Source organism: Giraffa tippelskirchi, chromosome 10, assembly GCF_054371585.1.
Source record: "Giraffa tippelskirchi isolate mGirTip1 chromosome 10, T2T-mGirTip1v1.2.pri, whole genome shotgun sequence".
Taxonomy (NCBI): Eukaryota; Metazoa; Chordata; class Mammalia; order Artiodactyla; family Giraffidae; genus Giraffa; species Giraffa tippelskirchi.
This window is the reverse complement of record NC_137284.1, coordinates 84716103-84733507: the sequence shown is the minus strand read 5'-3', so window position 1 is coordinate 84733507 and position 17405 is coordinate 84716103. Positions and strand designations below refer to the sequence as shown.

At 36.0% G+C, this 17405-nt stretch overlaps 1 protein-coding gene across 20 annotated transcripts in view; it reads right to left on the bottom strand.

Annotated features, from left to right (window-relative positions):
- CACNA2D1 (calcium voltage-gated channel auxiliary subunit alpha2delta 1) overlaps positions 1-17405 on the bottom strand; it is a 524609-nt gene that overhangs the window by 381153 nt on the left and 126051 nt on the right. For all 20 annotated transcript variants that reach the window (XR_014067144.1, XR_014067142.1, XR_014067141.1 and 17 more), the window contains one exon: positions 8771-8887. Coding sequence is in view for 16 of the 20 variants with exons in the window: in XM_081535600.1 (XP_081391726.1) it covers positions 8771-8887 (117 nt within the window). In the remaining 4 variants the exon portion in view is untranslated. The remainder of the gene's footprint in view (positions 1-8770; positions 8888-17405) is intronic.

Below are 17405 nucleotides of genomic sequence, written 5' to 3'. Positions count from 1 at the left end.
GTTTTTTCTTGTTCTCTTCAACAAGAATGTTTATATCCTCCAGATACATTCTGGACTAATGGTCAACACACACACAGAATACACATGCACACACACACACACACACACACAATACACATGTACACACAATTTTCAGACAGTACTTTCAAACTCACTTTAAGAACAATAGGATATTTTATATAATATGGTTTTTCTCAATGTTAAGAAGGAAGACTTGATTTTATTCATGAGTCATTTCATTTATCCACAGTAGAGTCTCTTCACTTTTTCTTACTATGCTCCTCAAATCTTCGCCATTGTCCTCAAGATCCCCACAGCCTCCTCATTCTTCACGCAAGTATCTACTTGTACTATACCAAGAGAAAAGTGGTCATCCAGTGTGATTCCCAAACGTCCTCTATCTGCAAACTCATTTATTTTTATTCATATTAAATACCCCTTCTGTCTCAAGTGAAAGACACTACCCTCTTTTCAAAGTTAAATTGTATGATGGATCTTCTCTGTAATTTGGTTTTCCTAAAAATCAACCTTCAATATTCACATTTTTGTTATTTTCAAATTTCACAGATTCCCTCCCTTCTGTCTATATGCATACAAGTATATCCTTCATTCTCAAAAATAAAAAAGAAAAACTAAGCCTTTAGTAGCATTCCATATTTCTCTTTAGCTGTTCTACCCAACTTCATAAAAATGCGGACATTTCTGCCGTTTTTCTTTTCCCAAACATTCTTTAATGCTTCAGTCTTTCCTCAGTTCCAAAACATTCTACTGAATCTGTTCCCACAAAAGTAAACCTATTGCTACTAATCTACAAATATAAGACAGTTTGAATTATTTGAGTGTCTGAATTATTTCTCCTTTTTTCCTGGATCTCTTCATCACTTCTTCGGACCTAGTTCTCTGAGATTTCTTTCTGTATTTCTGAATTAAACTCTAGAGGTGAAGGAACCTACATTTTTAGCAAGTTCTATAGGCACTGCTGACAAACATAAAAGACAGAGAACTACTGGAAATAAGGACTAAGGAAATACAAGAACAAAATTCAATTAAACAATAATCTAGTTCTGGCGGGGGTTGGGAGGGAACCTCTACTTTAATAGTTATTTGAAAAACTTTGTCATCTTCTCCTTTTCAATAACTAATGATAAGTTAAATATCAAAGTTGAAATAAGAGATGGAGCATATTACAGTATTTTAAGCTCCATAATAGATTGGAGCAAGCAGTTCTAATTAAAGTTACCAGGACAATCAGAGGAAGGCAGGCTATACCGTAATTGAAAAAGTGTACTAGAAAAATCAGTTTATGATAAATTTGACACTATTTCCTTTGAGGAAAATGTATAGAGACCTTCATTTACTCAGCAGTTCCCCTTGGCAGAGATGGTTGGTAAACAATGAGACTACAGGTTTCATTTACCTCCATCATTCAGGAAGTACCACTAGAGGCTGGATTATTTTATTAAAAAGCTTTCTCCTATACATTGTTCATTAACACTTGCAGATTTTTCAGCTTCATTAAAGCTAAAATAAACATTAACAACCATGTTAAATAATTTTTCTTTCTGTTTTGCTTCTAAATGTTGATTTGAGATCACTTAAGAATAATTCAACAATATTAGCAGGATAATCATCACATTGAACCAGTTTCTAACACACAGAAAAAATCAAGGGTTGGAGAAATAGTCATTTACAAAACTAACTTTGAAATAAATGGCTGAAATTACCAGTGTGGGTCTAGAGGGAAAAAATAACTTTGGAAACACAAATTCTAAAAATGGATGGCACCACTACCTCATATTATCTATACAGTCTTAGCAAGAATCTTGGTCCTCCTTGAGCATCCTCAGTTACACAAAGAGTACATAGATTTTCTAATGTGCCTACTTCACAGACTTTTAGAAGAGCCTAACGTATATGAATCATCAGAATCATAATGTTTTTCTGTATCTCAAGTACAAAATTAAAACAAACTATTTGAATGCAAAGTCTATTTTGCCATCAAAGGGATGGTTTTAGTGCAGAAGCAACTAAAATTTTTTTTAATCAATTTCGCTTTCAGCTCTTCGTAAGTCTGGTTGATGGAGCTGATCAAAGATATGGCACAAAATGAATATGAATAATAAGTCAAAATAATGCTGAAATTGAAAATACTGGTCAAAATAGTTTAAACTTACAACAAACACAACATAAGCATACAGCAATAAAATAAGTTACATTCTAGTTTTTACATCAACAGCCTAGAAAGAATTAAAACTTTACACACAAAAAAAAAACCTCTAGTTCATCTCCCTTTTTAAAAAGGCTGAATTATTAAACAAACTGTTATGTAATTTCTTTAGTAGATATGTAAGAAAAAACGTTTCTATTTACTTCTTTTTCACAGATTTGGATGGCATCATCGACTCAATAGACATGAATTTAGGCAAGCTCTGAGAGACGGTGAATGACAAGGAAGCCTGCATGCTGCAGTCTATAGGGTCACAGAATCCAAAATGACTCAGCTGCTGAACAACAAAGTATTTTTTCAAAAGTATCTTAGGCTGATGACTTTGATGATGAAGAAAGTAACAGTTTAAAGTTTTTCACATGCAAGTAAAAGTGAACTTTTTCAAGGCTGTATATTTTATATCACGGAATCATTTTATGAAGGTGGTAAATCAACACAGGATTCATTGACCAATTCACAGCATTCTGGAATATTCTATTAACTGCTGCACACAATTCTCAATCAGTCTGAATGAACAGTAGTTTACAGCATACTGCCTAGCCTTTGTTTCTTCCTAGTTCTGACAAAACATTTCTTTAGGCCAAACAATATATACATGTAATAGGTAAGAATGAGAGCTTAAAGTCAAGGCACACGTGAACTTGAATCCTTTTACAAACTTACTATTCAAAGTAATATCCACTGGATCCTAGAAAAAGTAAGAGAGTTCCCGAAAAATATCTATTGCTGCTTTACTGACTAAACCAAAGCCTTTGACTGTGTGGATCACAATAAACTGTGGAAAATTCTGAAAGAGATGGGAATACAACATCACCTTACTTGCCTCCTGAGAAATCTGTATGCAGGTCAAGTTAGAACCAGACATGGAATGACAAACTGGTATCAAATTGGGAAAGGAATACATCAAGGCTGTATATTATCACCCTGCTTATTTAACTATTATGCAGAGTACATCATGTGAAATGCTGGGCTGGATGAAGCACAAGCTGGAATCAAGATTGCTGGGAGAAATATCAATAACCTCAGACACACAAGATGACACCACTCATGGCAGAAAGTGAAGAGGAACTAAAGAGCCTCTTGATGAAAGTGAAAGAGGAGAGTGAAAAAGTTGGCTTAAAACTCAACATTCAGAAAATGAAGATCATGGCATCTGGTCCCATCACTTCACGGCAAATAGATGGGAAAAAATTGAAACAGACATTTTTGGGCTTCAAAATACTGCAGATGGTGACTGCAGCCATGAAATTAAAAGACACTTGCTCCTTAGAAGAAAAGCTATTACCAACCTAGACCAACCTATATTAAAAAGCAGAGTCATTACTTTGCCAACAAAGGTCCACCTAGTCAAAGGTATGGTTTTTCCCAGTAGTCATGTATGGACATGAAAGTTGGACTATAAAGAAAGCTGAGTGCCAAAGAATTGATGCTTTTGAACTGTGGTGTTAGAGAAGACTCATGCGAGTCCCTTGGACTGCAAGGAGATCCAACCAGTCCATCCTAAATAAATCAGTCCTGAATATTCATTGGAAGGACCGATGCTGAAGCTGAAACTCCAATACTCTGGGCACCTGATGGGAAGAACTGAGTCATTGGAAAAGATCCTGATGTTGGGAAAGATTGAAGGCAGGATGAGAAGGGGATGACAGAGGAGGAGATAGTTAGATGGCAACACCAACTCAATGAACATGAGTTTGAGCAATCTCCAGGATTTGGTGATGGACAGGGAGGCCTGGCATGACACAGTCCACGGGGTCGCAAAGAGTCGGACACGACTGAGCAACTGAACCGACCTGATTCAAAGTACAGTCTTTGTACCAGGATCATTGCCTGTTTGCTTATTAGAAATTCAGTATCTTTGGCCAGATCTACTGAATAAAAAGGGGCTTCCCAGGTAGCACAGTGGTAAAGAATCCACCTGCAATGCAGGAGATGCAAAAGATGCAAGTTTGATCCAAAGGTTGGGAAGATCCTCTGGAGTAGGAAATATCAACCCGCTCCAGTATTTTTGCCTGGGAAATCCTATGGATAGAGGAACCTGGAAGGTACAGTCCAGGGGCCGCAAAGAGTCAGACATGACTGAGTGCACGCACACACACACACATACACACAATGAATAAAAATTTGCATTTTAACAAGAGCCAGAGGTGAACTACATGCACATTAAAGTTTGAGAACACTGGCATACACTGCTTGTTAAACACATTTTTGGAAGAAAGTTAAAGAAATATTCTAAGACTCCATTTCCTTACTGAAAAATGAAACTACTAGTGGTATATAATGCACAGCATTATTGTGAGAAATAATCAGGTAACACTACTTGATAAATACTCAATAAGGTGTAACTGGCGTTAAATTTGATCATCTACCTCAAAGCTGTATATTCAAGATATTTTTCCAAAGTATTTATTTATACAATTACATTGGTACCCCACGCAGATAAATTAAAGCTCCTTTAATACATAAGTCTCCCTGAGTATAAGCCTATAACAAAAGTAGAAGTAAATTAATAATATACATTATTAATAATATTATATTAGTATATAATATTAATATATTCATTCATATTCATCTTATATGAATGAGTTTATTGAATATGAATAAATTTATGAATTTATTAATGAATTCATATTCATCTTATATTCATTTACAACACAATGCAGCACCTGTTTTTTATTTATCCTCAAAATATTTCTCTTTCTAATAATGTCTTTATTTCCATATATTCAAAAAAGTTAAATAAAAAATTTAGTTTGAAAACAAACATGAATCTTTCTCCCTCACATGCTGCTGCTGCTGCTGCTAAGTCGCTTCAGTCGTGTCCGACTCTGTGCAACCCCATAGACAGCAGCCCACCAGGCTCCGCCGTCCCTGGGATTCTCCAGGCAAGAACACTGGAGTGGGTTGCCATTTCCTTCTCCAGTGCATGAAAGGGAAAAGTGAAAGTGAAGTCGCTCAGTCGTGTCCGACTCTTAGCGACACCATGGACTGTAGCCTACCAGGCTCCTCCATCCATGGGATTTTCCAGGCAAGAGTACTGGAGTGGGGTGCCATTGCCTTCTCCGTCTCCCTCACATAAAATCTAACAAATTCTACATTTCATTAGTCATTATGCTTTCTGTACTCTCCCATCATGTGCTTAAGATAGCCAGTGATCCCACAGGACTCAAATAATATACCAGGTTTCTAGACCTTCAATTCCAAATGATATAAAACAAAGTCTCATTAAGCTCCCATTTTAATCCAGTTAAGGCAAGATACATCCTACTTCATTCTACGACCTTCTTCTAAGGACTGTGATGACCAGATTATCTGCTGCCTACATCCAGGGCACAAAAAAAATGTAAGCTGATAAAAATCAATACAAATGGAATCATTTTCAGTAGTCATTAGTGAATATTAATCACTTAAGAAGGAAGTAATTTTTATTAGATAAACTTAATGAAAATATATTTACATCTATAAAGGATGCTTTAAAGAGGTATTCATATAAAAAAAACTGAAGATAATGTTATGAATCTTCTAATCATGAAAGTTTGCCTTACCATTTATACATTTCTTAAAAATTGTGCTTCACAGAGGACTTTGTAGACATTTCTCCAAAGAAGACATACAGATGGCCATTAGGCTCATGGAAAAATGCTCAAAATCGCTAATTATTAGAGAAAAGCAAAGGAAAACTACAATGAGGTACCACCTCACACTGATCTAAATGGCCATCATTAAAAAGTCTACAAATAAACACTGCAGAAAGCATGGCAAAAAGGGAATTCTCGTATCTTTTGGTGGGAATATATGTTACTGTAGCCAATATAGAGAACAGGATGGATATTCCTCAGAAAACTAAAATCAGAGTTACCAGCAATCCCACATCTAGGCATTTACTCAGACAAAAAATAATTCAAAAAGATACATGCATCCCTATGTTCATAGCACCACCGTTTACAATAGCCAAGACATGGAAGCAACCTAAATATCTGTTGACAGAAGAATGGATGAAAATGATGTGGTACCATATATGTAATGGAATACTGCTCAGCCATAAAAGCAACAGAATAATGCCATATGCAGCAACATTGATGCAACTAGAAATTATTATACTAGGAGAAGTCAGAAAGAGAAAGATAAAAGCCACATGTTATCACTTATATGTGGAATCTACAACATGGCACAAATGAACCTATCTACAAAACAGAAACACACTCACAGATATAAGAGAACAGACTCGTGGTTCAGCCAAGGGAAGGGAGTAGGGAGAAGGATGGACTGGGAGTTTGGGGTTAGTAGATGCAAACTACTACATTCAGAATGGATAAAAAAACAAGTCCAGCTGTATAGCAAAGCAAAATATATCTAATCTCTTGAAATAAACAGAAAAGAATATTTTAAAAGAGGGTATATATATGTATAAATGAGTTACTTTGCTATACAGCAGAAATTAGCACACTACTGTAAATCAACTATACTTCAATAAAAAAAAAGTGTTTCAACTTTCAGCAATGTGGCATACCAAATATTCCAAAGGATCCTCTTATTATGTTCCAACAAGATCCTGGCTGTGTTAAGATACATAGAAATGTATAAGGGTCAAAAACAAAACAGACAACTTCTGAATGCCAAAAGATATATATGTGTGTGTGTATATAATATATTAAGTTAAAAATCTGAACTGTAAGTGATCAGTAAACAAAGAATTCAGAGTTATCCTAGAACAAACACCTGTAACAGTGCTGAGATTTGTAGAATAAGGAGTTAAACTTAAACTCTAGCATTACATCTAACAAAAAATATATAAGAACTTTATAAACAAATTTTAAAATGCTATAAAGTGGCATAAAAAACAGCTAACTGAAAAAAAAAAATCATGTTTATAAAGACCAAAATCATAAGGATATCAATTCTTCCAAATTTTGTCTTTACTTGGAATTCAATGGAATGCCATTTAAAATCCCAGTAAAGATTGTTTCAGATAATACCATGCTGAATCTATATTTTAAATAATGTGTGAAAGTTTAAGACTAGTCAAGATCCTTTTGAAGAAGAATATGGTGAGAAGCTGAGCATATTAGCTTCATAAATAGGGCTTCAACAAGGGAAGGTAAAATATTTACTATATGGTCTCAGGAGAACTGATTAGAAAAAAATATCATTTGTATTGTGACCTAAAACTGTATATTGATATTAGCTACAGGTGGCTTAAATAGATCTGAAAGAAATGGAATCTTTTAGAATAAAATACACAAAAATATTTAGAACATCAGGGTAGAAAATGATTTTTTAAACAACACATACACCCCAAAATATTAATTTTTTTAAAGTTGACTCTAACAGCATTAAAATTAAGAACTTATTTGATCAAAATATACCATAATGACAATAAAAAGACAAGTCACAAACTGGAAAAAGATATTTATATCACATGTAACAGAAATGAAGTACCATGAAGAATATACAATCTACGAATCAATTTAAACGATTAAAATGTGTAAAAGATATGAAGAGATATGTCACTAAAGAGGAAGCAAGAATATTCAGAATACAAAACAGATAACCGTTTTATTAGTGATAAGCAGAGATGCCATTTGGCACCCACTCAGCTGCCTATAGTTAAGAATTCTGACTTTGCCACTTATTGGCCAGAATATGGATGAATGGGGACTCAAATACTGGTAGTGGAGGTCTAAACTGATTCAACTATTTTGGAAACTCTGTGACATACTTATGTAATCTGATTTGGTGAATACCCTACAGTCTAGTATTCTACTATCATGTACTGACCCGTATTCTTGCACATATGTACCAAGAAACTCTTTCAAGAAAATGAAGCCACCCTATTCATAGTCCAATCCAAATAATAATTTACCAGCAGAGAATAAATAACTTAAGATATATCTTCAAAAAATAATATTTTACCATGAATAAAAATGAATTAAAGCTAAGCACAAACATCTAAAAAAATCATGCAAACATAATGTTGATGGAAGAAAGGAAGTGGCTGAAGACCGCATACAACATTATGTGATTTTAATAAACAAAGGAGACCAACGCATGTTTAGCAAAACATTTATGTGAGGTACAGCTACTCTTAAAGAGCAAAGAAACAAGTAATCAAATATCTGGTGTATTGGCTATCTCTAGTAGAGACACGGGGTGATGAGATAAGAAATACTACAAAGGCAGGTTTAAGGATGCTTGCAATATTCAAGGATTTTACACTGTATGATCAGTTTAAACATGATTATTACACATGATTACTTACATATGTATAAATAGATGTATGTTCTAATTAAATATACTATTCTCTGTATTAAAATCACCTAATATATAAAAATAAAATAATGATTAGAAACAAGCTAATTCATTATTTCAAGCCCACAATGAAGCCATGACCTCATCTTTTATGAACATATATTAGATGAACACAGTTTCTCAGGTAAAACAAGCATACTAAAGAAAACCTCCAAATAAAGCATGAAAGATAAATAGTAATATATAAATGAGTAATATAGAATAATAAAATGAGTAGATACAATTTAAACTCACCACCAGGGCTTTGGATCTGTTGCTCAGAAGTTTTTCAATATCCCTGGCTGCAATTTCCACCAGCTGGCGTGCATTATTTGGCTCCACAGTATACAAATCTTGGTATTTCTCATAAATCTGTAAGAAGAGGAAATAAAATTAGCAAGAACAATAATTGCTTATTTGGTTCCTGTCCTCACATTAGAATGTACTTAAAACCATAAACAATTGATTAGAAAGACAAATCTGTTACTTGCTTCATCTTGATCTTTTTGGAGTTCCAGTGTGTTCAAAATATACATACATATATATATATATATATATATATATACACACATATATATATATGTTGATATACATATAAATATCAAACTGTAAGACCACAAGCTCACCAAAACAGTATATCATGTTAAAAGGTTGTAAAACATCTTGTAACACAACAATTTGTCTGTGTAATTTTGCAACTTCAAGTTGTACCTCCATCAAAGTGAAAAAGTGAAAGTGAAAGTCACTTAGTCATGCCCAGCTCTTTGCCACCCCATGGACTATACAGTCATGGAATTCTCCAGGCCAGAATACTGGAGTGGGTAGCTGTTCCCTTCTCCAGGGTATCTTTCCAACCCATGAATTGAACTGGGGCCTCCTGCATTGCAGGCAGATTCTTTACCAGCTAAGCTACAGGGAAGCCCAAAACCTGGTATTTACTGCCTTCAGCATTTTAAAGAAGCAGGGAGGCTATTCTAGAAAATAGAAGAATTTAAGCACGGGACATCAAAACTGGAGGATGTGTGCACTGAACAAAAGTTGGGGCAAGGGAGTAAGATACTGCACTTAGGGAGACTCGCACCTTTTCCAATACTGAAGCTAAGATGTATGCTGCTAAATAGGCTTATAACCAAAAGGAAAAACACAGAGAATGAGGACCTTCCCCTCCTCAGGTTCATCCTGGTGGCACAGGGAGCTTCACATTTCACAGTGAACAACAAGGTCACCGAGGTCTACATAAAAGTTTGGTTGAAGCTGTAATAGCATAAGCATTTGTATTATGAAATTGAATGTTTTTTTAAAAACTCACTGAGTACGACTATATTGGAAGTAACCTAGACAGCAAGAGAAAACAATTACATTTCTGGCTCACATCTGCATTTATGGAAGGATTTCCCTAGAGTAGCATAAGATGCACCGGGTTTATCAAGCGTGTATACTTCTGGCAGCAAATAAAGATTAAAAGAAAAGGGGGGGGGCGGGGAGAAGCACAAGGACAGTGCCCATGTCTGTGGCTGAAGGGCTGGGCTGAAAAGGAAATCCCTTATTCACCCAACAGATGGGTTGCACATGCATGACTAAACCATCTTCAAAGACAGGGACTGGCAGGTTTTTACTGTCTTATGAGAAGTGAATCCAGGCACAAGCAGGAACCAGTTTAACCCTGCTTTTTATGGCATAATGCCAGCATTCTGGCTACTACCAACAGGTTCTACAGCTTGGTCCCAGCTGACCATGGATGCTGCTGGTGAACACTGGTTTCAAAAGGAGCAATATACATAGACTAACATTTATTTTTTGAAGTGTTGGTTTCACATGAAGTTACACAGTTTTAAGTGATTTAAAATATATCAACATTTTAATTAATAAGTTAAAATAATTAACTATAATAAAATTATCTAATTAATATTTTTAAAGATTTAAGCCAAACTTCTACTGCTAAAATTGTTTATCATTTTCAACCATGAGGCTTTTCCTCACACTTTGAATTTTGACCTTGTAGGTTCTTATTCCAATTATTCAAGGCACAGTAATTTAAGTCCTATAAAATCCCAAGGGTTCATGTCATTCAGGATTCCTGCATATTACTGTATTTTTTCGACTTTTTACTGATGGACAGATTATTGTGTCCTATTTTTAAACTCAGGTTGTCCATGAAGGACTCCCTCCAGTCCAAAGCTATCTCTTTTGTTTCAGCCTAAGACCTCATCCAGGAACGTGAACTCCTGAACAGATTGATTTGAGGTTCAAACATATAAACCTCAACATCACTTTAATTGATCAAGGATATTTAGTTCTTTGCAGAAAAACCAATATAACTAATTGCTGTGAAAGGCAGGTATGCTTTGTATCATGAATATCTTGCTCATTTCTGTATAAAGTCTAACCTCCTTCCTGTGGTATAGGTACTCTAATAGAATTGAGAGTTGGTAAAGATTAGTTCAGGATGCACAGTCTCTACTTCATATTATGTACTATAGCTAATGGCAATTATTAGTCACTATCTATGTATGCCAGACATATTAGATGCTATAAAGGATGAATGAATTATAAATAAGAAAAAACTAGTTCAAGTATATATTTTTTTCTCTCAAACAGAGAATATTCTCTCAAGTTCCACTTATACGGTAATTTTTAAAAGCTTAGGAAATAAAAAATAAGATCCAGAATGCAAATAAACTTTAATAAATAAAGTCAAGGAAGCTTAAGTCTAGAGCCCCAATGTAAATGCCCTGCCATACATTTTTAGGTACAATATCACATTTGAAATGTTTTCATTGTAATAAAACATGAATTAGAATCATGTAACAGCCACCACCAAAAGAAGTGGACTTTGCTTCTGGTTTCAAAGAATGCAATCTTCTTTTTTTTGTTGCATGAGATATTGCAAGGGCTCTCAAAGAGAGAGAGCCTGGTGCATGTTTAGTGAACAGTTTTCAGAGTAGAAGGTTTCACATGGATTTTTAAGATATTATATTTCCATAACTTGGTATTTACAATTCATTCCACCACTAAAATAAACCACATTTCTATAATATTTAACATGCTAACATGAATATTTTAGAGTCTTAAATATCTTTTACTTCTTCCTAGTTTTTCTTTTCCTTTATAAAAAATTAATTATCCGCTTTACCACTTTATCTAATGTCTTTCCTGACAGAAAAACAGCATGATGGGAATATCATGAGTTTCTGGCACCAGACAGAGCTACATTCAAATCACATGTCAGCTCCTCACATGCTATGTGACACTGGCTTCCATTTCTTCCACTAGAAAGAATGGAGCACATAAAGAGAATTCAAGACAGGATCTTTTTCCTCCTGACTGATAACACTAACATGCTTTTAATTTTTTCTGTAGTTCAAATCGTCACACTGCCACCCTTGACACTAGTCTTGACAAAAAGAATATTTGTCACCTTGTACATTCTTTCCTTCTCATCATCTTAACTAGCTGGTTTTAACATTCTTTCACTACAAAACTCACAGGCCAAGATTTGCTGTGATAACAGAAACCATGGTTTCCCTACCTTTTTCACTGAAAACGTCCATTAAATCTCTTTGCTCTATAGTTAAGCCCATGGTTCAGCGATAATTTTCAGAACAATACATTTAAAAATAACTCACCTGTAATTATCTAAAAAGCAACATCACTCACTGGCACAATCGCTAAATAAACATACCTAATGAAATGTTTCATAAATCATAATATTATTATCACACCATGGAATTATACTATGAAATACAGTAATTCCCCTACATATGAATGAACTCCCTTCTGAGAGAATGTTCATAAGTCCAATTTGCTCATAAGTCCAACAAAGTTAGCGAAGGTACCCAACTAACACAATCGGCTACATACTGCTGCTTTTACATTTGCTTCCAGATAGCCTGGGCTTGAAATAAAGATACGGTACTACAGTACTATACTATGAAGTACACAAAAGCACAAACACCTAGAGAGGATGCATGCATGTAATGATGAATTTCACACGTGTAAATTAATTTATGTGATTGAACATGAAAATGCACTTTTGCATCTTTGAAAATTTGCATCTTGCAGGTTCATATATAGGCTGTCCTGTGCTTAGTCACTCAGTCATGTCCAACTCTTTGCGACCCCATGGACTGTAGCCCACCAGGCTCCTCCGTCCATGGAATTTCCCAGGCAAGAGTACTGGAGTGGGTTGCTGTTTCCTTCTCCAGGGGATCTTCCCAACCCAAGGATCGAACCTGGATCTCCCACATTGCTGGCAGACACTTTACCATCTGAGCCACCCAGGAAGCCAAAACCGTTCACCGCTTTCAATTAATCATTTTATTAGTGGGATCAGTGGGTGTCAGGATTTGGAATGTAAGTGTGGAGAGCCTTTAAGTCCCATTTCACACCGCTCAGGAGCAAACCACTGCCCAGAGCAGAAGGAAATGAAATCCTAATGTATCATAGTTACGCAAAGGAACCAGAGTGCCACTCTCTATCTGAGACCTCCCTTTGCTTCAGCAGGATGTGCAGAAATACTCATAGCAAAGCCCCTTGGGATGAACAAGTAAGGAAGCTGGAAATTAAGGATAATTATCTATTCTGGGAGATGACCTTGGTATGAGTTCAAGGGGATTCCCAAAGCAGACTGAATGGCCAATGGGAAGCAGAGGTCCAGCTGAAGAATAATGGTGAAAACCATCTGGAAAGATTGACCAAGTTCTTAGTAGCAATCACATTAATATCCATGTCAACAGAACAGAAGACAGTAAATACATCAGATATCTTGTCATGTCAGTTTCCCTTTTACCCAGAGGCCCCGGAGAAAAGTCAAGAAAATCAGAGAATACTGAAAGGGAGCTGGAACTCTGAATTAACTGAATACAAAACTGATCACAAGACAAGAGACTGCTTTAAACTGAAAGAGACTAACCTTGAAATTGTGAGAATAATTTTTCTGGGAGAGAGAATGGCAGCTCACAGTAAGTTAAGTTCCCTAAAGATAAACACAGTCAAATCTCTGCATAGTAAATCAAAATATGTACATTTTGATAGCCCCTTCAATAGTTGTACATTTACTTCCCTCCATTGGAACTTGTCCTGGACAAGCCATCAAGACCTCTGCCATCTTTCTGAGGGAAGTTTTCCCTTGGATGTCCCCGATGAAACAGTAGTCAGAGGAGTTTCCTTACAAATGGGTAGCAATATTTTAATGTAAGACCTTGCCCTTGGCCCCTGCCTAATAGCATCAGGACATATCAGACCTATGCTAAAAGCAAAGGAGAAAAGGAAAGATATATCCATTTAAATTCAGAGTTCCAAATAATAGCAAGCAGAGATAAGAAAGCCTTCCTTAGTGATCAATGAAAAGAAATAGAGGAAAACAACAGAATGGGAAAGACCAGAGATCTCTTCAAGAAAATTAGAGATACAAAGGGAACATTTCATGCAAAGATGGGCACAATAAAGGACAGAAATGGTAAGTACCTAACAGAAGCAGAAGATATTAAGAAGAGGTGAAAACAATACACAGAACAATACAAAAAAGATCTTCATGACCCAGATAATCACAATGTTGTGATCACTAATCTAGAGCAAGACATTCTGGAATGTGAAGTCAAGTGGGCATTAGGAAGCATAACTATGAACAAAGTGAGTGGAAATGATGGTATCCCAGTTGAGCTATTACAAATCCTAAAAGATGATGCTATTAAAGTGCTGTACTCAATATGCCCAGAAATTTGAAAAACTCAGCAGTGGCCACAGAACTGGAAGAGATCAGTTTCCATTCCAATCCCAAAGAAAGGCAATGCCAAAGAATGTTCAACTACCACACAACTGCACTCATCTCACATGCTAGCAAAGTAATGCTCAAAATTCTCCAAGCCAGGCTTCAACAGTACATGAACCATGAACTTGTAGATGTTCAAGCAGGATTTAGAAAAGGCAGAGGAACTAGAGATCAAATTGCCAACATCCGCTGGGTCATCTGAAAAACAAGAGAGTTCCTAAAAAACATCTACTTCTGCTTTATTGACTAAACCAAAGCTTTTGACCATGTAGATCACAACAAACTATGGAAAATTCTTCAAGAGATAGGAATACCAGACTACCTGACCTGCCTCTTGAGAAACCTGTATGCAGGTCAAGAAGCAACAATTAGAACTGGACATGGAACAACAGACTGGTTCCAAATAGGAAAAGGAGTCCGTCAAGGCTGTATATTGTCACCCTGCTTATTTAACTTCTATGCAGAGTACATCATGAGAAACGCTGGGCTGGAAGAAACACAGGCTGGAATCAAGATTGCCGGGAGAAATATCAGTAACCTCAGATACATTGTGACACCACCCTTATGGCAGAAAGTGAGGAGGAACTAAAGAACCTCTTGATGAAAATGAAAGAGAAGAGTGAAAAAGTTGGCTTAAAACTCAACATTCAAAAAATGAAGATCATGGTATCTGGTCCCATCACTTCATGGCAAATAGATGGGGAAACAGTGACAGACTTTATTTTCTTGGGCTCCAAAATCACTGCAGATGGTGATTGCAGCCATGAAATTAAAAGATGCTTGCTGCTTGGAAGAAAAGCTATGATCTACCTCAGTTCAGTTCAGTTCAGTTCAGTCACTCAGTCGTGTCCGACTCTTTGCGACCCCATGAATCGCAGCACACCAGGCCTCCCTGTCCATCACCAACAGCATATTAAAAACCATAGACATTACTTTGCCAACAAAGGTCCATCTAGTCAAGGCTATGGTTTTTCACTAGTCATGTATGGATGTTGGAGTTGGACTACAAAGAAAGTTGAGCACAGAAGAACTGATGCTTTTGAACTGTGGTGCTGGAGAAGACTCTTGAGAGTCCCTTGGACTGCAAGGAGATCCAACCAGTCCATCCTAAAGGAGATCAGTCCTCAGTGTTCATTGGAAGGACTGATGCTGAAGCTGAAACTCCAATACTTTGGCCACTGATGCGAAGAGCTGACTCTTTTGAAAAGACCCTGATGCTGGGAAAGATTGAAGGCAGGAGAAGAAGGGATGACAGAGGATGAGATGGTTGGATGGCATCACTGACTCACTGGACATGAGTTTGAGCAAGCTCCAGGAGTTGTTGATGGACAGGGAGGCCTGGCGTGCTGAAGTCCATGGGGTTGCAAAGAGTCAGACACAACTGAGCAACTGAACTGAACTGATGATATCAGACCTGGAAGCAGCTAATTCCTGAATTAATAATCTGTGAAGAATCAGACAGAAAAGATCTACATGAACAAGGATAATATAGTGAACCAATCAAATTTTCTCCACATAGGAGGACAGATGGATCAAAGTTAAAAGCAGTAGCAGAAGTGAAAAGACTAGCCGGAGAAAAACAGTCTTCAAATACTAACTAGTGCCATAAATGATGGCTGTGGTAGGTAGAGTAATGACTTCCCAAAGATAAACACATCCTTATCTCTAGAACCTATGAATATTTTGTTACATGGCAAAGAGGAATTAATTTTGTAGATGAAGTTTTGCTAATCAGTTTCATTTAAAGAGATTATCCTGGATTGTCCTGGAGAGTCCAATGTACTCACAAAGATCCTTAAAAAACGGAAGAGGAAAAGGCAATCATGCAAAAGAAAACCAAATGGATGATAATGTGAGAAGAAATTATCCTGTGTTGCTAGCTTTAAAGAGTGAGGAAAATGGGCCATGAGGCAAGGAAAGGGCTCCTGATTCACAGCATTGTAAGATAATAAATGTGTTATGTCAACAAATTTAGAGTAATTTGTCACACTCACAATAGAAAACTAACACAATAAGTTAGCAGTGGAGACAATGCTAATACTCAGCCTCAGGGGCTGTCTTGGCTCTGGACCTTCCCTCCCACTGCCCAAACTATCTTCCAAACACCTTAAATTCTTGCTGAAACCCAGGCTTTTCCTGAGTTCGCTTAAATGTGGTACCATTATATTTCTTTTACAGGCAGTGCTATAGTAAATTCCCCAAGTGATTCACTCTTCAAAAACTAAAAATGCTAAGAAGTATCTTTCTAAGTCACGATTAACATTGTTTATTAAATACACTTTGAATGTCCATTTCATTAGTCATCCGACTCTCTTCACTGAAATGAAAAAATGAGCTCTATTGTGAGAAACGTACTATTTCCCATCAGACTTTATGAAATAATGAAGCTATCTCAGGACTCCCATTATAGCCTTCATAATTGTTTAGGAGCCTGAAAAGACATATGAGAAAGAGGAGCTAAAAATATAAAGAATAGATGGCACACACTGTACAAAAACATATATGAATTAGCTGAATAAATATGATTCTACCTCATAATAATGAAAGGTGGGGGTAAGAGAAAAAGTTAGAATATACACCTCACCATCATTCCAATTTCACTATCTTTACTGACTAAATTCATATATCTTCAATACTGATACAGGCAGGAAAAGAGGTTCACTACCCCCTCAATGGCTTTAGATAATCATAAAATCAATTTCATTTACTTTAAGTTGAATTTGGCTGTTTGGGATTTTTTTTTCCTTTGTAATAGTGTTCTGTGGGCTTCTGAATTACTTGTTTCCTAACAACTTAAGAATGTCTTGTTTCTTAAAAGATGCAGTAACACAAAAGTATGACATAATTTTTTTTCTTGGTCACTTTCAAGGATGAAAGTTCCCTTGAGAAATTTTTACAATTCAAAGGTACAGTCTTCCTTTAAATTTATTATAAATCTCATCATCATCTAAGCTGGCCAGCAGAGAGAGACATTAAGATATGTGAAGAGTCCTTCATCTAAGGTAACTACTGACATCAAATCTGAATTGATGTTGGAATATATTTTATCAAAAAAAAAAAAAACTATTCTTCCTCCGTTGAAAACTAGCTGAATTTTAAAAGGTGAACTTTGCCATAAAA